We start from the raw sequence: 20631 nt of genomic DNA, 5'->3' as shown, positions 1-20631 counted from the left end.
TCTTGGTACCCGGTTGTACATCCGCTGGAGGTCTTCCTCTCTGGCTGTCTTTGGAGTGCTGTGGAAGCCACTGGAAACCTAATTTAGACAGTCAGTTAAAAAGAAAAAACTTACAAGAGGAATATTTTTCATTTGGGTACAGGGACAAAGTCAGGATTCCTATGGGAAGAAAATGCCTGTTTAGGAAAACAGTATTCCAGCATAGGGGTGGGGGTAGTTCTGCTTTCTAACTTAATGATGAATTTGAAAAGGATTTTGATGACAATTTATATGTAGAGTGTTAATAAATTAAAGCACAAACGTTTATTTTCCTTGACATTTCTTCCTTAACTGTGCCCTCAAAATAGCATGGTTTTGGTTTTGTTTTTTGAAGGCAAATCATCTTGGGAGATTGTCTAGGAATCTCTGTATCCAGTAACCTTTGTCTTTATCATCTCTCTTTTTCTTTGCTGCTTGTGAATTCTGAGTAAGAATTAAAATTGGCTTCTGCCTTTGGTAACATGGCTTTAGAAAGTGAATAGAATGTGTTCCAACTGACAACAAAAATAGTGTCTTCTAGGCAGAATTCTGGAGTCTCCATCACCCCACTCTTCTACCCTTAACGAAGGCTCTTCGGAACCACAGAGCCTTTGTTTCTGGTAGTTACCCTGAGCCGTCTTATACACGACTCAGGAACATTTAACGCATGCGTTATGTCAGTAATCAAAGCCCAAGGTTTTTGTCAAAAACAAAGGTTTTTGTTCCGACAGTCAAGTTTCTACCTTATCTACATCTGTCTTCTAAACCCCTTCACTCCAGCAGGCTGAGTATATGATGATCAATGCCTAGAACTTTCCATCCCTGCTCAGGCTTTTTTCTCTTCCTCATGTGCCCACCTTTGTCCCTTCTCAACTATAGAAAAATCTCTTTTTCATTTTTAAGCATCACCTGTCTCTCCCTATCTACTACAGTCCTGTTAATCTTCCCTTTTTTTTTCCCCCCCTGAACTTTTGCAGCCCTTAACTGCAGTGAACATTTGAAAACTTGCAAGAAATTGTTCACAGGCACTACCTTAAACAGAAAGAGGAATTAGTATGAGCAAGGGCCTCTGAGAGGCTCAGGGCATTGCCAGCTAGAAAGAGATGAGAGAGAAAGTAAATTTCCATTATTATGTTATCCCTGACTGCAAATGTGCCCTTGTCAGATGGCTTTGAAAACATGGACCCAATTGGCTCTTTGTACCAGGCATAATCAAGTGTATAAGATGTCCCACTTACACCTATTTACTGATCTTCTTCTAATGAAATGTGCCTGACATTTCATTACCGACCCGCAGAAATATTATCCGAGGCAATAACCAGAAGCAGAAAGAAATTTACTTTGGAGAGGCATCAAAAAAAAATTTTCCCCTGCAGTCACCTTATTCAGCCTTCCCAGAACCGGGTTTCAACTGGAAAGTTTTGCATGAAGAAATGTTTTCCCTTCCAGGACCTTCAGAATGTGTTGCTCCAAGTTTAAAGGTTAATGATGCATAAAATAAATCCTGCAGGAATGAGCAAGGTTTGCCTTACCATAAAATACAAATAGCACCGCAGGTTTTATGCCCATGACCCATATGCCAGGAAAAAGGCATTTAGTCTCGGTTCAAACAGAGGTGATGCTGACAGTTGAGCTAAGAGGCTTTGCTTCCTTCTCGCCCTGTCGCTCAGACCCAATTCGTTTGTGATCATCACGGCCAACCGGGTGCTCCACTGCAACGCCGACACGCCGGAGGAGATGCACCACTGGATAACGCTGCTGCAGAGGTCCAAGGGTGACACCAGAGTGGAGGGCCAGGAGTTCATAGTGAGAGGTGAGTGGCCCCATGCTTTGCTTTTTCACAGGGTGCTGCTTTCATTTACATAGATATCTGCTGTCTTTCCATTTCGAGCAGGCTTTTCTGAGTAACTTTGACGACTGAAGTTGTTAAAAATAGTCAAATAACAAATGATCATGGCAGTTTCTAGCAAATATGTAGAAAAACAACCCATTTGTAAGCATTATGCAAATGATTACCTGGTATTTGGTGTTTCTCTTCACAGTTTTTAATTTACACTTGAATCTTTCTTTCCAGGATGGTTGCACAAAGAAGTAAAAAACAGTCCAAAGATGTCTTCACTGAAATTGAAAAAACGGTGGTTTGTGCTAACCCACAATTCCTTGGATTATTACAAGAGCTCAGAGAAGAATGCTCTGAAATTGGGCACCCTGGTTCTCAATAGCCTCTGCTCCGTTGTCCCTCCGGACGAGAAGATATTCAAAGAGACAGGTAACCAGTGCAGTGTGCTCGTGACCAGCTGGGCCTAAAACACCGCACGTCAGATCATAAGAGGTCTGCGTTTGCTTGGAGCAAAGGAATGAGATTCCTACCTAGAGAGTAGGAATAGTAGTTTTTTTTTTTCTCCGATAAGAAGCTCTTTTCTTGTTGATTTATCTTCTGAGGCTGTCTGTCGTTAGCTATATGAACATTTAGTATTTAAACCATAAATAAAAAGTAAAGAAGTCTTGATTTATTGAGTTGCAGAAAGATTCTTCTAAGGACAATGACATATAAACAAAGATTATCCAACAGGAAGCTTTATTTTTGTATGCTTGTGTTTTCGTCTTTTTCACCATTGTGCCTTAAGAGTCATAATGCAACCTAAAAAAGATAAATCCTGACTGTCAATGAACATAACCTAATAGAATAAGAAGCAGTCAGTAAGCTTAGTTTTCCTGCTTTTCGGTGTTATAAAGATGTTCTAGATTCTTTATTTTGATTTTTCTGGCTAGTTGTGATTTTGTGCTTTTTAAATATAATTATTCCATTCGAAAAAATATTCATATATTTTTTAATATAGTTACTGCATTCCAAATTATAGCTTGCTTCTGATCACATAGGCTGCTTGCTTCGCACAGTGTTTTCTTTTCAAGGGACAGTCTAAGAAAGGAAGAGAAGAAACAGAAAGGGAGGAGGAAGGAAAGTCAGGAATCGGAGGAAAGAGTTTTCACTCTTGTTCGGGAGCCTTGAAAGGGACGTTACTTTATGCTTTGCTTTCAGAGCAAATGTGATCATCTGTACATATAATTCTGGGTTTATTGTTTTATGTTTGTCTTCCTCTCTCAACTGTAAACTCCATGTCTTGGATGTGCAGGGCAAGGCACATGTAGGAATTCAGCAAGTATTTATTGAATTAAATAACTAATGACTTAAAGGGGCTCGGGTGGAGATGACACAGGCTTCTCATGGTGCTGGATTTCTGGGACTCGGTGCCAGAACGTCACCTTGGTTGCAGAGGTTGATGCTGATGTGTGTCTGCTGCTGCTGTTGCAGGCTATTGGAACGTCACCGTGTACGGACGCAAGCACTGCTATCGGCTCTACACCAAGCTGCTCAACGAGGCCACCAGGTGGTCCAGCGCCATTCAAAATGTGACCGACGCCAAGGCCCCGATTGACACCCCCACCCAGCAGCTGATTCAAGACATCAAGGTAAGGTGGATCCGAGCTCGTCAGGGTGCTTCATAGTAGCTCATAGATTCTCACCCTGGGAACATCAAGACGTCAACATCAGTCAAGCTCCATTGATAGTCTGTAACCAAAGCCAACTCTTGGTTAATTTTGTGTTCACATATCCCTGCTTTTAGGAATCTAAATTTGAGATTTTTAGGTGAAATTTTACGCTAAAAATATTTTGTCTCGAGGGAGGTATTAGGTGTTGCTGATGAGGCAAACTCAATTGTTGGGCCCTGTAGGCAGAGGGACGATGGTCTATGGTTTGGGGTGTGGGGCTCCCCCATCACAGGGACGTGGTGTGATCTGTGTTGTGGACGACCTGCTATCCCACAGGTTCCACTTGAACCCAGGTGGGGTACCTTCTAGGAGTAACACAATAATTCTACTCTTACTACGGTTTCTGGACCACACAATGGATTCACAAAGTACCCAGATGGGTCTAGAAAACTTGGAATCCGTATCAGGTGCTCCAGACTCCCAAGTCTCTAGACTAATATTGATGGTGTTCAATTGTAACTTCCTGTTTATAAAGATTGGTTGCTCTGTAAATATATGTTGAATGAATGAATGAATGATGTAATAGCAGCCATGAACCAGGATCACTGCACTCATTTTCCAGGAATGGAAACGGAGACATGGGATATTCTGGTTGTATTGCTCACGTAGCTGGTCAATCCCTGATGCAGAGCCAGGTCAAGGAAATTATTTGTACTGCTGTTCCTCCAAGTTCTCTGTGCAGGCTGATTCCCAACACAAAGGAAAGAGCTGGAGCTGTGACAGAAAAGGTGCTCGAATGATAGGGAGGCAGGTTTCTCCCGATAGACATCAAAGGAAATTAGCTAATCGGATCCGGGAGGCAGACTCCACCTTTGTGAAGGTGGGAGAGGGTCTACTATATCAGTAGTGTATTATTTCCCATCAAATCCACGTCAGCCTCTTGATTCCAAAGTGATATGTGCTTTCTGGGTATTTGAAGCCAAAATCCAGCAAGTCTGTTATCCTACAAGACTCTACAAAGTTTCCCATGGAACCCAGGGTGCTGGATACTAATAATTTCATTTCTAGTCTAAAAAAAAATAATTTTTTGAAGCGTTCTTTGGAGAAAGGAGTGAAGCACATATCAGCCGAGCTTTCTCTTCAAAGCTATATCTTATCTATTCCTATGTTCTTTAATTAATTTGAAATCAGACATTAAGAGTAAATAGAATTTTCCAAATATGAAACAATACTTTTTAAGAAATTAGACAAGTTGCCCTAATGAAGTCCATACAAAATTTAAGTAATTAAAAAAATTTTTTTTATGTCTGTCAGTTGGGTGTTACTGAAAAAGTTCTTATAGTGGAAATGAACTTACCATGACAGAATGATTCATTGCCTCTCCTTCAACTTTTCTGTTTATTTAAAGTTCCAAAAGTAACTTCGGCTTTTTCACATCCCAAATTAACATCTTAAGAGCATAAATACATGATGAAATTCTATGAGAGGATGTCTTAAATTTCAGGACTGAAAGGGAAGGCAGGCACGAGGGAGAACAGTCTTACTAATAACATATTAACATGTGTAGTTTTCAGCTATAGAAAGAATGTGAAGGCCAATTAAAGAACTAGCAAGAGTATTTTTAAAATGAATTATAGATAAAGATAACATGATTTGGCTAAATGATTGACGGCTAAATAATTAGTGAGAGACGTCTAAATTAATTTAAGTATAAGTAATCTCCAGGGGGAGAATTTTCTTTTCAATAACATGGGAAAATATATGCACAAGCAACAACAAATGGGCTATGTAAGAACAATGTGTTTGTGACTTGTCTTCAATCACACGTTCTGGATATCTTTGTGCTTACAATTATTAGTGCTTGATTTCCACCACCATCCCTAGGCTTAGGGATGTTTTATACTTTTGAAAAATATTCACGTGTAGGAGAATACAGATGATTTTATTCTTTTATGTATATGTTTTTTACGGTAAGCTTGTTTGCTTTCTTGAATGGCTCCCTTATTTTCAAGGAGAACTGCCTGAACTCGGATGTGGTGGAGCAGATTTACAAGCGGAACCCCATCCTCCGCCACACCCACCACCCCCTGCACTCCCCGCTCCTGCCCCTGCCCTACGGGGACATCAATCTCAACTGTAAGTCCCCACTGGCACCCAGACCCCAGACACTGGGGTTTTATGTTCCCTATTAATTCTTTAGCTCTATCATATTACCATTTGTTTTAATTCAAAGACTCTCTTTGTCATCATGAAGGAAAAAAAAAAAGGTAAAATATACTCAGATTCATTACGAAAGCGGGGATTTCAAAGTTTGGTTGTAGTGATGGGAGGACTGTTGTACTAAAAAGATTTAAAAGGGTGTCAGAAAATGCCAGCACTCCCCACGAACTCGGCCTTAAAATCCGAGAGGACCAGATCCTCAATAGTCTTGCATTCCACGTATGGAACCTGTTCGGCAGTAGACCTACTTTTAAGGAAGCATTTTGTACAATAAAACGGTTCAGTTACATAACAAAACAGTGTAACCTGCCCACCTCTGTGTTTTGACAGCTTTGGTAGCAGATTCAAATGTTGGGGAACGTGGTGGGCACTGCATCATGAATTAGATCTCTGTCCCCATCCCTTCCTCCTGTCTGCTGCTCAGATTATACCTTCTCCAGACGCCTCGTGTGACTTCTGTGTCTGTGTTGTTTTCCTAGTGCTGAAGGACAAAGGCTACACAACACTTCAGGATGAAGCCATCAAGATATTCAATTCCCTCCAGCAGCTGGAATCCGTGTCTGACCCCATTCCCATAATCCAAGGCATCCTACAGACAGGGCATGACCTCCGACCCCTGCGAGACGAGCTGTACTGCCAGCTCATCAAACAGACCAACAAGGTGCCCCATCCGGGCAGTGTGGGCAACCTGTACAGCTGGCAGATCCTGACGTGCTTGAGCTGCACCTTCCTGCCGAGTCGGGGGATCCTCAAGTACCTCAAGTTCCACCTGAAAAGGTGTGAGATGGTCTGGGCGGAGCAGGTGGTGCGGTAGATTGTAGTTCTGATAAGGAGGACCTGGAAGAGAAGACACCCGGTGTGGGTCGGGGGTCTCCAGTTCAGATCGTGGGTCCCGTGAACAAGCTTACAGACGGAACACAGGCATCCTTTCTCTAGGCCACATAAGGCTGTGTCAGGGACCACGGCAAGTTTGCTATAGTGTCCTGATGTGTAGGACATAGGACAAATTTAATTACCACTACCCTATATAAGTAGAAAAATAGCCAAAAAACTTTATTATTCTAGATCAAACAGGTAGAAACAATCTGGTTCAAATTCTGATTAACTATGGAAAAATAATTTTCAAACTTAAGTATGAGGCATGACTACTTCAAGTATACCAGTGCTACAGAGGTGAACTGGCAGCAAAAGTTGCTCCCGGTCAAACATTGGCTCTTTGGGGTTTTTTTAAAATTATTATTTAAACTAAATCTGCGCAGGATGAACTAGAGCCCTGCCAGGAAGTGGCTGGGGTTTGCTCCATTCACCACTGGGGGCCTGCTCACCGCATTAGTCTGGAGCCAGCCATCCTCCGTCCAGCAATTAACAGTTAGTGTTTGTCTCCTAGGATACGGGAACAGTTTCCAGGAACCGAGATGGAAAAATACGCCCTCTTCATTTACGAATCTCTTAAGAAAACCAAATGCAGAGAGTTCGTGCCTTCCCGAGATGAAATAGAAGCTCTGATCCATAGGCAAGAAATGACGTCCACGGTGTATTGTCACGGTGGAGGCTCCTGCAAGATCACCATCAACTCCCACACCACAGCCGGGGAGGTGAGGGAGAGGCCACTGCACTGCATTCCGTTTGATGCATCCCTGCCGATATGCTTCAGTCGGGAAAGTTGTGCACAGTTAGAAGGGCTGTTATGTATGGTTGTGGTTTGCATAGGATGGCTGCTCCAATAAACACATAAATAAATAACCTGCAACCAACCACATGTATAAAGAGATAAAAATATGTATTAAGGTTGAGTAGAAACAGCAAATTAAACTTGTGCCAAGGTATGAGACATAATCCTGCTAATGTGAGAAGCCGTTGAGTATCCACTAGAAGTTGCCGATCTGACTCAGGTGTGCCCACTATGACCAGTTTACCGTATCACTTCTGCCATAAGGTGTTCCTGTTTGCCACGTGAATATCTAGAATGTTGGGTCAGGGGAACATGTTTTCTTTTTTTTTTTTTTTTGGTTGAGGGAGATTAGCCCTGAGCTAACATCTGTTGCCAGTCTTCCTCTATTTTGTGTGTGGGTCGCCGCCACAGCATGGCCACCAATCAGTGGTTAGGTCCGCGCCCAGGATCCATACCTGGGCCACCGAAGTGGAGCGTGCCAAACTTAACCACTAGGCCACTGGGGCTGGCCCTTTTCTTTCTCTTTTTAATTTAACTTAGTATTATAAAACCAATTGGCTAAAAAGAGTAGTCAATAAAACCCAAAAAAGCTTATGTAGAAGAAACATCAGTAGCTGTCACTGTTGTTTTTGGAGTTCATGAATTTATCACATAAAACACAGGGCTTCAGTTTTCATGCACTTTTCATGCTAATATGGGTTTGCAGGAAATTAGCCCAACATCTGCCCCTACCAGTGGGCAAAATACCCTGTGTTCTTTTTGGCGAGGAAGAGGGAAAACTGATTTCAAGAGAACAAGGGAGGAACATCACCTTGAAATTCTGGGTGACCACACACGACAGTTTAGGAGGCTGCTTGGACCCTCACTTTTGCCGGCAGCTCCCTCTGGGTTCAGATGAAGGCACGTTCTAGAGCCACAGCTTCGGGCGCTGAGACCTTGCTCTGTGTCTTCCAGGTGGTGGAGAAACTGATCAGAGGCCTCGCCATGGAGGACAGCAGGAACATGTTTGCCTTGTTTGAGTACAACGGACATGTCGATAAAGCCATCGAAAGCCGGACCATCGTAGCTGATGTGTTAGCAAAGTTTGAAAAGTAAGTTCCTTCTCCCAGAATATTAAATAAAATAAATTAAGAGCAAGAGTTGAGGATTTGAACTTCTATTCTTCACCTTCAGTGTACCTTTGAGTTCATTTTATTTTACCTATGTTGGAGCGTATTTAATTTTTCATATCTGCTGGCTGTTTCTCTTGATTCCTAGATAAAGCCACTTTCTCAAATATGATATAATTTGTCATTGTTCCTTTACCCCATTCTTTCTCTGGTCCCCCGTTGTACTCATTATCTTGGAAATTCCTGATTCTTAGGTTCTCATTTGTCGTTAGCTTTGAAACTAGGCTAGTAGACACAAGCCAACTTATCAACTCTTCAAACTATATTTCCATCTCTTGGAATTCTAATATTTGAGCTATGACTCTCACATCCCCAGAGTAACACAAAAGATATTGCTGCTCAGTGTAAACACAGCCTCCAGAATATTCATGTCACTTTTTATAAATATTACGGTAGTTTATTTAGGGGTTGGTAAAGGGACTGAAGAAATGGCTTTTGTTTCTTTGTATGGATTCAGCATAAAGCTTAACTGCCTATTTGTTGTCTTAAAGTGAGACCGGCATGAAAGCATAGTTTTCACTTGTTAAATAAAATCAGGAACTCTGATCTTCCTCTTGTTCTGTTTTCTCTCTCCCTGCATCCCCATCTCCTACCACTCTGTTACCCGAGTATTGACAGAATGTCGGTATCCTTAGAGAGAAAAGTCATACAAAGTCAGCTCGCTGTGGGTCACCTAAGGCCCGTCTCTTGTTCGCTTTCTGAGTCTCTCTCGACTTCCATCCTAGGCTGGCTGCCACATCAGAGGTGGGGGACATGCCCTGGAAATTCTACTTCAAACTTTACTGCTTCCTGGACACAGACAATGTGCCAAAAGACAGTGTGGAATTTGCGTTCATGTTTGAACAGGTAAAAGGAACTTTTAGAAACAGATTCCTTTACTGGCGAGCAGGGGGTGAGACCTGTTAATACCCCTCCTAAGTTAACTGCTGGTCCTTAGAAATTATGCATGGCAGTAGATTTCCCAGCGCAGACGGGGTCAGCTGCTCTTTAGTTCATTTGTAGGGTGAAACTCCTACACATTTTATTTAAACTCCTCTACCAGGAACTGTTCTAGTTGGGGAGAGAGAAACAATAAAGAATAAAATATATGTGTTAGATGGTATCCATGTTAGGGAGAAATGTAAAGCAGCAAAGGGGGGTTAGTGTACAGTTTTTAGCAAAGGTGATCTTTGAGAGAAATCCTGATGGAGTAAGGGAGTGAGCCGGGTGGACATCCTATAACAGCGGTGTCTGGCTCGTAAAGCTGTTGCCCGCTTCCTTTCAGGCCCACGAAGCCGTCATCCACGGCCACTATCCAGCCCCTGAAGAAAACCTCCAGGTCCTCGCCGCCCTGCGGCTCCAGTACCTGCAGGGGGATTATACACTGCACGCCACCGTCCCCCCTCTCGAAGAGGTTTACTCCCTGCAGAGACTCAAGGCCCGCATCAGCCAGTCGACCAAAAGCTTCACCCCATGCGAGCGGCTGGAGAAGAGGCGGACGAGCTTCCTGGAGGGGACGCTGAGGAGGAGCTTCCGGACGGGGTCTGTCGTTCGGCAGAAGGTCGAGGAAGAGCAGATGTTGGACATGTGGATCAAGGAAGAAGTCTCCTCCGCTCGGGCCAATATCATTGACAAGTGGAAGAAGTTCCAGGGAATGAGCCAGGAGCAGGCCATGGCCAAGTACATGGCGGTGATCAAGGAGTGGCCTGGTTACGGGTCGACGCTCTTTGATGTGGAGGTGAGCTCTGGTTGCTGTGCTTCGTGGGCGGGCTGGCTGCTGCTTCATGGACCAGGTTGCAGCTGAGAACATAAATCAGTGCAACCATGGCCAAGTTCATAAGGAGGGAGGAGGGGATGGAATTCCTTGCTCTCCTACGCTCTTGTTAGAGCCCCCAGAATTTTACCCTTAACACACCCATCCATCCACCAAAAGGTTTCTTCCCTCTTTATAGTAAATCCTTTCATAATATTAGGAGTGAATGGAAAATTAAGATGTCCCCTATTCTTAACTTCTATTCTTATGGAAGCCATAGAGCCAATAAAAACGTGCTGGTAAAAATCTGCATTTAAAAAATTAAAAAATAATTTTTTAGTCCTGTGTACACAAAATTAGAAACTTTGGATCTATTTGGATTTTACATTTTTATTTTGTCCTGTGACTGTTTGCAGGGCAGAACTTCCGTTTTACAATTGGAATTGAGCCATTAGCATTAACCCAGTACTGATTCATATCATATCTTCATATCTTTTTTTTTAAGTAGACCATTTATTGAAAGGAAATCCTACTAGTGTCTAGATCAAGGCTTGGCAAACTGCAGCCCGAGGGCCAAATCCTGCCTGCCTCCTTTTTTGTGAATAAAGTTTTATTGGAACACAGCAGTGCTCATTCCTTTCTGTATTTTCTCTGGCTGCTTTCACACTAAAATGGCAAATGATTCAAACGACCAGTAGAGTGATGATGTTGAGAGGTGGAGAGTCAAAGCAAGATGTTGGGATTTACCATTAATTTTCCCCAAATGCGCAAGATTGATGGACCAGTCAGAAATCAATCCAGACAGCCAAAGAGATACCATTTCTCCTGTTTCACTTCCCCCAGGCATAAACATGCATTGAATGAGTTCAGTATTCTGTGCAGAGTGCTTGACTCAAAGCCTGTCTTGTGGTTTCTGCGCTTCGTGTTTCTAATGCTTTATGATCTAACTCTTACACTAACTCTTGCCCACCAGTGCAAAGAAGGCGGCTTCCCCCAGGAACTCTGGTTGGGCGTCAGCGCGGACGCCGTCTCCGTCTACAAGCGTGGGGAGGGAAGACCGTTAGAAGTCTTCCAGTATGAACACATCCTCTCTTTTGGGGCACCCCTGGCGAACACTTACAAGATCGTAGTTGATGAGAGGGAGCTGCTCTTTGAAACCAGTGAGGTAAGAGGCAAACTAAGGAAATCACTTCATTTGTGGTCTTGACAGAATGGAAAAACGACACCCCATTTCCTGATGACTTTGACCCAGTAATTTTATTTGACTATTTTGCTTTAAGACATATAGAAAGACAGTATGGTGGTTCCTCCTCAGCTGCAGGTCCTCGCAGGCCAAGATCTGATCATCCCAAATTTCTTCTCTGTACCTTTGCAACAGAGAAATTTGGTTCTTTTGTATCAGGGGGTCTTACCCATGGAGGAAAGGAAGAGAAGGAGAAATGATATAGATGTCCAAGAAAAAATATATAGTTTGGCAATAAAGCCTTGTGCAAATCAGTAGACAGTTATAGCAGAGAATCATAGCTGAGAGACTCGGCTCTGGCAGTGTTCAGGGAGCAGGAGGGAGTGGGGCGGGGCATGACCATCCTAGGCATAGCTAATTCTGGCTCACAAAATCACAAAAAACGCCTCTAAATATGTATGTTATCTGCTCCAAAGCTTAAAATGTAGTAATAGTAATATAAGAAGCCTACTGAGGTCTCCACATAGGGAGCTGCTAGCAAGCTAAGGTGGAAAATGGAAATGAATCTCATGCTGCCTGGTCGGCTGTTGGTGTAAAAGTCACGGAGAGGAGGTGCTGGGAGGCAGTGATCAGACCAAGGATGTGGTACGGGAGGTAGACTAGGCTGACGGGAGGTGTGCAGGGAGATGGAAAGAGATGGGGATTTGACTGGAGGGTTGCAGGCGCCAGGCTGCCGGGTTTGGTCAGCTCCAGGAGGCAACGGGGAACAGCTATGGGATCTTTGATTGTGCGTGACATAACAACAGTGCTTTTACAAACAGTGATGTGGGGTGGGATTGGAAGGGAAGAGAGAAACTGGAAATGGAAGCCAGATGTCTTAACAGAGATCCAGGCCAGCCAAGAGAAGGGATGGGCCAAAGCGGGTGGCAGTGCACGCATCATGGGAAGGAGCTAACGTGAGATCATAGCTGGCATGGAGCAAAACCGGGCATCCGCGTGCCCTGCCAGTCCCTTAGAGCCTCACTGCTATTTTTTCAGCTGCGTCACGAGGAGCTGACTAGAGCTCTAGGTTACAGTCTTTAAAAGCTGTGATTGTGGGCTCTGTCGTTTACCGTTATTTAAGGTGGGGATAATAATCCCAGCGCTAATGATACCAACACATTTGGTGTCATTGAGTAGGGTTTTTTTTGTTTGTTTGTTTGTTTTGTGAGGAAGATCAGCCCTGTGCTAACATCTGCCAATCCTCCTTTTTTTTTTTTGCTGAGGAAGACCGACCCTGGGCTAACATCTGTGCCCATCTTCCTCCACTTTATATGGGACGCCGCCACAGCGTGGCTTGCCAAGTGGTGCGTCAGTGTGCGTCTGGGATCCAAACCGGCGAACCCCGGGCCGCCACAGCAGAGCGCACGCACTTAACCACTTGCGCCACCTGACTGGTCCCTGGGTGGGTTTTTTAATGTGCAAAATCGGACAATTTTACATCAAGCAAAAATGTCATTTTTGTGTGAGAACCACCAGGTGGTGCACACTGTATGTGGAAAAGCCACAGTTCCTCTTCTCCCTGACTAGGACTGGGTAAAGCAGCCAAGCTTTCGGCTCTATACAGGACTGGAGCTGTGGATTCCCACAGCACGCCACTGGCTTCTGCTGGGAGGACAAGCCCTTGCCTACCCGTGCTGGGCGGAGGACGTGTGGTTGGTAGGCCGGGCCCCCGGCCTGGTGGAAACTGTGACCGTGTGCCGCTTCTGCTTGGCAGGTGGTGGATGTGGCCAAGCTCATGAAAGCCTACATCAGCATGATCGTGAAGAAGCGCTACAGCACCTCGCGCTCGGTGAGCAGCCAGGGCAGCTCCAGGTGAAAGCAGGAGCCAGTCGACGTGTCCTCAGGATCTGCACCGCCACCCTCTGGCCTCGGCCGGCTCCTTCGCTTGGAGCCCGAAGCAGAGCTGCCCAGACTTTCTGGAAGCCCCTCGTCGGGGGGAGGTGTCTCCGAGGGACCTTTCGCCCTGTCAGCTTCAGTGATCACGTATTAAGCTGTCAACCTTAACCCAGTTTCCAAAGCTTTACTACTCCTAGATGACACATGCCTTAAAAAAGAGAGAGGAAGAAAACCCACGCTGCCGCCAAAGCAGCCAGAAGTGCCTTAACTTGTGGAACCAACACTAATCGACCTTAACTGTGCTACTGAAGGGAAATGCTTCTCCCCCTTTTGGGGAGACTTACAAAGCTTGGAAGGGGGGGCATTTATCCATCAATTATGCACTAACCTCCCAGCCTGATTTCCTGACTTCGAGGGAAGGTGAGGGAGTGGGGAGGGGGGACAGAGGGAGCGCAGGGGGACAGTATATTTTAGCTGGAGTGCTGCTGGCAGCCTTCCTCCTGGACATATATTAACTTTTTTCTTTGTTTCATCTTTTAAGTATATGTGCCTGCCTGTGCATGCGTGTGTTCATAAACTCATCACTTTAATCATTGTTTCATGAGCATTAAAAGCAAAGGGAAAGAGGATGTGCAATGGTGTAAACAGTCTGTCTGTATATTTTAATAGTTCAGAGTTATAGTCTTCAATTGTTACTTTATAAGGTGGTTTTATTAACAAACCGGAATCCTGGATTTTGCTGTATTTCGAAAGCCACATTTCGACTCAATTTCGTTTTACATGTAGCAAAGACTGCATTCTGTCCCTGCTGTATTATAAACAGATATGCAGCCTGCAAATAACTGTATTTATAAACCACTCTTCCACAGCCGACTCCAATGCTGTTTTTAGAACAATATGAAGTCATTTTGGAGTCTTTCGTTTCTAAAAGATTTAAGTTAAAAAATATTTCTTTGAAGGTTAGTTTTTATCATTCTGGGTAGATTATGTTATAACCACGTTGAATATGGCGGAGAGATGCTGCATTCTGGAAAAGCTTAACACCTGAGTGAATCTCTAAAGGACCCTGACATTAAATGCTAAGGCTTTAATAAAATACACACATATTTTATCCCGAGTTTATAATGGTGGTCTGAACAAGGCACCTGTAAATAAATCATTTATGACCAGAAGAAAAATAATCTGGAATTGGACTTTTATTTTTATATGGAAAAGCTGTAAAGACTTAGGCCGACTAAGTCTACCCGCAAAGAAAAAAGAAATTTGCCTTATCCCTTATGGACAGCCATGCGAAGTCGCTGTTTGTTGGCTCAAAGAACGTCTGACAATAAAAGATATTAGCTAACCTGCAGTGTATTTTCTTTATCAGGGCGGCTCTATGTACCAGATGGGGTTGTCGTTTTGTTTTTGTTGGCTTTTGGTTTTAATGCTTTTGGCTTCAGAGTGTCTTAAGTTGTGTGTTTCATGCCCTTGATCACTGGGTCTAAAAACAGACATCGCAACTGCTCTTTTAGACACAGAGCATGACTGTAAGAAAGCTGAGAAGGTAAAAGACAGGGTTCGAGGAAATCAGAGATCTAAGGACTTGAAACGTGTGTTTATGTCAAAAGGCTCCTATTGCTTAGCCCCAGAATGTGCCTGATCATGAAATCATGATCCTGCAACCTGCTTGCAGCCCTGATGACTGTGAGGCAGGCGGTTTAGCCACTGATTTACGCCAAGAATCAGCTCAGGACATGGGGTCTCGCCAGCAGAGGCCTCTCAGCCAGACATGGGACGTGAGCAGCCCAGTTCCCCCGGATGTCCCAGTCGCTTCCTCTTAGTCCCCACGCATCCCCACCTCTGCTTGTGTCAGGAATGGCCTCCTCCCACTCCACGGGGATTGGGAAGTAACCCGAAGCCAGGGGCTGCCGGCACCTGTGGCCTCCAGTGACAGATGAGGTGAGCTAAGACTGGACGTTCTGTTATCTTTGTTTTCATTTCAGGCCCAGAGAGAAGTTGTCAGAAGTGCCTTTTCCACTGCTCACCACTTGGGATTCCCTCTGACTCCTTGTACCCCTGAAGGCTGCCCCTCACCCCCAATTATATTTGAGGAAATAGGCAAAGAAAGGCGAAGGGACTCAAGGAAGGCGTGGCAGCAGCACCAATGCTGGGACCCAGGTCTCTTCACACACAAGCCTTTGCACGTTGATAGCTTCATTTTGTTTCATTTTAATGTTTTCTTTAGAAACAAAGACTCAGAGAAAGACGCAATAGAATGGAGAGGGAGCCTGTACACCCTCCACTTGGTTTCCCCAGTGGTGACATCTTGCATCACCATCGAACAACATCACAACTGAGCAACTAACACTGAGCTCTCCCCATCCACCGAGTTGATTCCGATTTCACCAGATGCACACACAATCAATTGTGTGTGATCTCAACAGGTCTGAATATGGTCAGTGGAGTAATTTTGAACATCTCTGCTTATTACAGAGAAAGGCATCAATACAGGGAACATGACTTCACTGCAGACTGACTTGGGCAACCTAATTGTATTTTCATTTATTTTAATTTTTAGGTCTTTTGGAAGAGAATACACATAGGTGGGTTTTTAAAAAAATTCAAATGGTAGAAATAAAATTTCTTTTCCTCCCAGTCATGGCCCCCTGGTTACCCAGTTTCCTTCCCCAGAAACAGCTCTCTTTATCATTTTCTTGACTATCCTCCCAGAAATATTTCAAGCATATTACTCACATATATATCCCCTGTCCCCTCCCCTTTTTATTTTTTTTTTTGTGAGGAAGATCAGCCCTGAGCTAACATCCATGCCAATCCTCCTCTTTTTGCTGAGGAAAACTGGCCCTGGGCTAACATCCATGCCCATCTTCCTCCACTTTATATGGGACGCTGCCACAGCATGGCTTGATGAGCGGTGCATCGGTGGGCACCCGGGATCCGAACCTGGGCTGCCAGCAGCGGAGCGCACGCACTTAACCGCTAAGCCATGGGGCCGGCCCCGACCCTTTTAAAAAATAGATAAAAGCATAAATTATTTTGTATCTTGCTTTTTTCCCACAATAATATTTTTAGATATGATTCCACGTGGTACCTGTAGATTGCCTTATTCTTTTTGATGACTAGTGTCCTGGACAGCTTTGGAAAAAAAAGCAGTCCACCTAATCTCTCTCTAAAAATAGTTCAGAAATCTAAGTGAACACTTTATAAGATTTTTTACTCAACACATTAAATTGAGGTATATAGTGTCCTAGATAGCTTTGGAAACAAAAACCAGTCCACCTAATCTCTCAAAATAGTTCAGAAATCTAAGAAGCAAACACTTTATAAGATTTTTTACTCAGCACATTAAATTGAGGTCATATATATGCTATAGTAAAATTCTGTATTATCTAATACATTGGGATCTTTGATAAACTCCTAGAAATATTTGTGTCAACTGGGTATAAAAATAAGTGCTTTAAAAAATAGGAAAAATAATCCTCACCCAACAAAAGTTTATTATCTAATGGGGAACAAAACAAGTACACATAAAACTGAATTTAACTGGTACATTTATGCCTGTCTCATATAATTGATCAAAGAAGCATCATGATATTGGACCTGGATTCTAGGTTTGGCATTGCCACTTTCAAAGTATATAATTTTAATCTTTTAGGTCAGGGGTCAGCAAACTACAGCCCAGAGGCCAAGTCTAGGCCACCACCTGTTTTGTAAATAAAGCTTTATTGGAACAGATCTCTACCCACTGATTTGTGTGTTGTTTGTCCATGGCTGTGTTTGCCCTACAACAGCAGAGTTGACTAGTTGTGAAAGAGACCTCCCACAAAGCTGAAAATATTTCCTCTCTGGCCGTTTATAGAAAGAGTTTGCAGACCCGTTTTACGTCATTATAGAAGTATAATATTTCCTTTATAACCAATTGTCAGCTTTAGTAAGAATTTTGATTCCACATGTTATGCAAGGAATATAGTCTCCAGTTTTGAGATTATTGCTTTAAAGGTTTCTTTTTTTTTTTTTTAAAGATTTTATTTATTTTTATTTTTTCCCCCCAAAGCCCCATTAGATAGTTGTATGTCATAGCTGCACATCCTTCTAGTTGCTGTATGTGGGACTCGGCCTCAGGATGGACGGAGAAGTGGTGCCTCGATGCGCACCTGGGATCCGAACCCGGGCCACCAGTATTGCAGCGCGTGCACTTAACCACCAAGCCACAGGGCCGGCCAGCCTTAGAGGTTTCTTGTCCACTATTTCTAATGACCTGCCTGATTTCCCTCCCCGACTCTCTGCATTTCCTCATCAGCACAGACTGGCTCAGCCTTGGCTGGCTCTCATTTCCACTTGATCAATCAGCAGATGGACCAGAGCCTCTCCAGGACAGAAACTGTCTTCCCTCCACATGCCCCAAGAAATCCAGCACCGTGCCTGCCTGGGACTGAGCTTAGTCAGAAAGAGGGAACAGGTCAGAGCCCCAACTCTCAAATGGAAATCAGCCAGAAATAGGGAACAGGTCAGAGCCCCAACTCTCAAATGGAAATCAGCCAGAAAGAGGGAACAGGTCACAGCCCCAACTCTCAAATGGAAATCAACCAGAAATAGGGAACAGGTCAGAGCCCCAACTCTCAAATGGAGATCAGACAGATGCACAGGAAGGTGCTAGATGACCACACAGGGTGACACAGCAAGAGTCAGGTGAGTTTCAGGAAGTAGTATCCAGGTGCCAAAACAGTTAGGTTGATGTGACTGGAATGGCCAGGGGAGGACTCCAGGTGAAGGGAGTGGACCTTGAGCTGGTCTTGCAGTGTGGCAGAGACGAAGGAATTCCCCGGCGGAGGCCTAGGAGGGAGTTCAAGCACAGGTGTGGAGGCGGAGGCGGCCTGGAACAGGTGTCAGGGCAAAGGTCAGAAGCCACATTAGGGCTCCCTTGCCCTAGCCCCAAGTGGCATTTTTGGTCTCCGTGCTTCCACCTTTGGTGCCCCTCATCACCCTCCCCCCCAATATACACTAGTCTCCACAGACCCAATGCCTAGAGGGATCTTTATAAAACGTAAATCCAAATATATCCCTCTCCCACTCAAAACTCTCCTATGAGTTTGTCTCACCAAAATATAAATCTACTACAGCACCGTGTGTTTTCTGCCCCTGCCTGCCTCTAACCTCCACTCTCTACCTCACTCATGTTTCAGCCAGACTGGCTCTGCCTCAGCAGCACACATCTCGGTCACCCTTTCGTTTCATCCCCACTTTATCAGTCTCCCGACTTAGAGTATTCTGCCCAGCGGTGAGAAAGGTGACACGATTCCTGGTGAAACCCAGTGACTGCACTCAAGACGACGAGAGCTGTAATTCCCAGGCACCCGGAGCCCTGGCAGTGATGGGCTGGTGGATGTTTATCCATGGGCTCTCCAGGGAAAAACAGTTCTGCTCTGTAGTGTTTGCTGATTTTCATGGTGCCAGTATTCCCACCAGGGCTAATTTCAAGCTCCAAGGTGACATCACTGAATGCAGAGTTGGATCGAGATGCATGGTCGGCTCCCTAAAGCTGGCAGGAGCTTGGTCCTGCACACCACGGAAAGGACACATCAATAAATAATTTTTCAATAAAAAATTGGCATCTTCTTATTCAGAAGAAAACCTCTGAAGGAAGTAAAAAAAGAAGACACTTATAAAGCCTTAACCACTTTGAGTGGGGGAAAAATTATGTGAGAAAATTAAAGATGTTTTCAAAGTACAGTTTTCCCTGGGACTTTTATTTTCTCTTTCAAGTAATAACAGGATTACAGTTGATTAGCAGTTTGAGACATAAACAGGATCTACTACCCCTGAGGCATCCAGACAGTTGCTTGGTGGGAACCGGTTGCCAGATTAGAGTTCTCATTCCCTCGTGACGTGTCAGAAAAGAAAACGAATGATTCCTGTAACTCTGATCTCTTGGGCAATGGTTCGAAATGAGATCATTTAGTGACTTGACACTGAGGAAATTTAACAGGCCTCTTGATTAGAGATAACCCCAGGGATCAACACCAACCATAACATAATTTAATTGATTTTAATTTCCTAAGTATTTACTAAATTTTTGCTCTTTGGATAAAAAGACAAAACACTATCTTAGTGGGGTTTGCAAAGGACACATAAGAACTGTCCTAATTAAGTTCTTTAGAGCCCAGTTGGGGGTGAAAGATGTAAATATGTGATACAAGAAGTTGATTGTAACATAGTATATGGACCATGTGCATATGTGTGGAAGAGGTCCAGAAAGCAAGAGAGCAAGGAAGAGAGTTTTCAAAAATATTTTGCCAAAAAGTGCAGATTTGTGATGTGCAGTGTGAGCACATGGCGGTGGAACCAATGAATTAAGAAAATCCACGAGGCAAAAATGAGCAGAATGTGGATTTCTAAGTAATTCCTCCTTACACTCTCCTTTCATTGTGTTTCTTCCATGACGGTCTTCCTCTGATGTGATCAATGGCATTAGTTACCATTTGCTCAGCACATATTTTGTTTCAGGCTTGGTGCCAGGTGCATTTCCATCACTATCTCATTATGTCCTCACAGAAGCCATTATGTAGGTGCTAGCAAAGCTATTTTACATTGAGGATATTGATATTTGGAAAGCAATTTATTTAACTTGCTGTAACAGTTAGCTTTGCTGTGTAACAAATCACTCCAAAATTCAGTGGCTAAAACAATCATTTATTTAGGTCGTGATTTCATAGGTTTTCAGTTGGAGCTGGGCTCAGGTGGACAGTCTCTCCCTGCTAGTCTCACTCCTGACTCTTCAGTTCAACTGCAGCCAGGTCAACTTCGTGGATCATGCCTTGGCTTTCTCATATGTCAGGGGCCTCACATGAAACAGTGGAGCTCTGCTCCATGTGGTCTCTCATCCTCCAGTTAGCAAGCCTTGGCTGATTCACAGGGCATTTGGCAAGGTCTCAAGAAAGCTGGTGGAGACAGGCTAGGCCTCTTGAGGCTTAGGTTCAAAACTGGTACATTGTTCATTCTGCCATATTCTATTGGCCAAAGCAGGACCCAATGCCAGACCAGAGCCAAGAGGTGGGGAAACAGACTCCATATGTTGATGGAAGTTGTTCAAAGTCACTCAACAAGAGGTTGGAGAATTGTGGCCATTTTTGTAATCTATCACACTTGCTGAAAAATCACAAAACTACAATGAACAGAGAATTCAAATCCAGGTTTGTCTGACAGAAATCTTGCTCTTTTCAGAAAGCTATACTAAAATCCAAATACTTTCTCTACTTTTCTTTATATG

The 20631-nt window shown here is 43.9% G+C and overlaps 1 protein-coding gene across 2 annotated transcripts in view; it reads left to right on the top strand.

Annotated features, from left to right (window-relative positions):
• The window catches only part of MYO10 (myosin X), a 214477-nt gene extending 199768 nt beyond the window's left edge, over positions 1 to 14709 (top strand). For both annotated transcript variants that reach the window (XM_004422691.3, XM_087443157.1), the window contains 11 exons: positions 1689 to 1831; positions 2093 to 2287; positions 3332 to 3489; positions 5523 to 5646; positions 6210 to 6507; positions 7118 to 7325; positions 8357 to 8493; positions 9297 to 9417; positions 9836 to 10288; positions 11277 to 11468; positions 13243 to 14709. In XM_004422691.3, the coding sequence (XP_004422748.1) occupies positions 1689 to 1831; positions 2093 to 2287; positions 3332 to 3489; positions 5523 to 5646; positions 6210 to 6507; positions 7118 to 7325; positions 8357 to 8493; positions 9297 to 9417; positions 9836 to 10288; positions 11277 to 11468; positions 13243 to 13344 (2131 nt within the window). In that variant the 3' untranslated portion in view covers positions 13345 to 14709. The remainder of the gene's footprint in view (positions 1 to 1688; positions 1832 to 2092; positions 2288 to 3331; positions 3490 to 5522; positions 5647 to 6209; positions 6508 to 7117; positions 7326 to 8356; positions 8494 to 9296; positions 9418 to 9835; positions 10289 to 11276; positions 11469 to 13242) is intronic.
• The last annotated feature ends 5922 nt before the right edge of the window (positions 14710 to 20631 follow it).

The sequence above is a fragment of the Ceratotherium simum genome, chromosome 18, assembly GCF_057802395.1.
Source record: "Ceratotherium simum simum isolate JZ-2026a chromosome 18, ASM5780239v1, whole genome shotgun sequence".
NCBI lineage: Eukaryota > Metazoa > Chordata > Mammalia > Perissodactyla > Rhinocerotidae > Ceratotherium > Ceratotherium simum.
The sequence above is the reverse complement of the archived record's forward strand: the minus strand, read 5'-3'. Positions and strand labels throughout refer to the sequence as shown.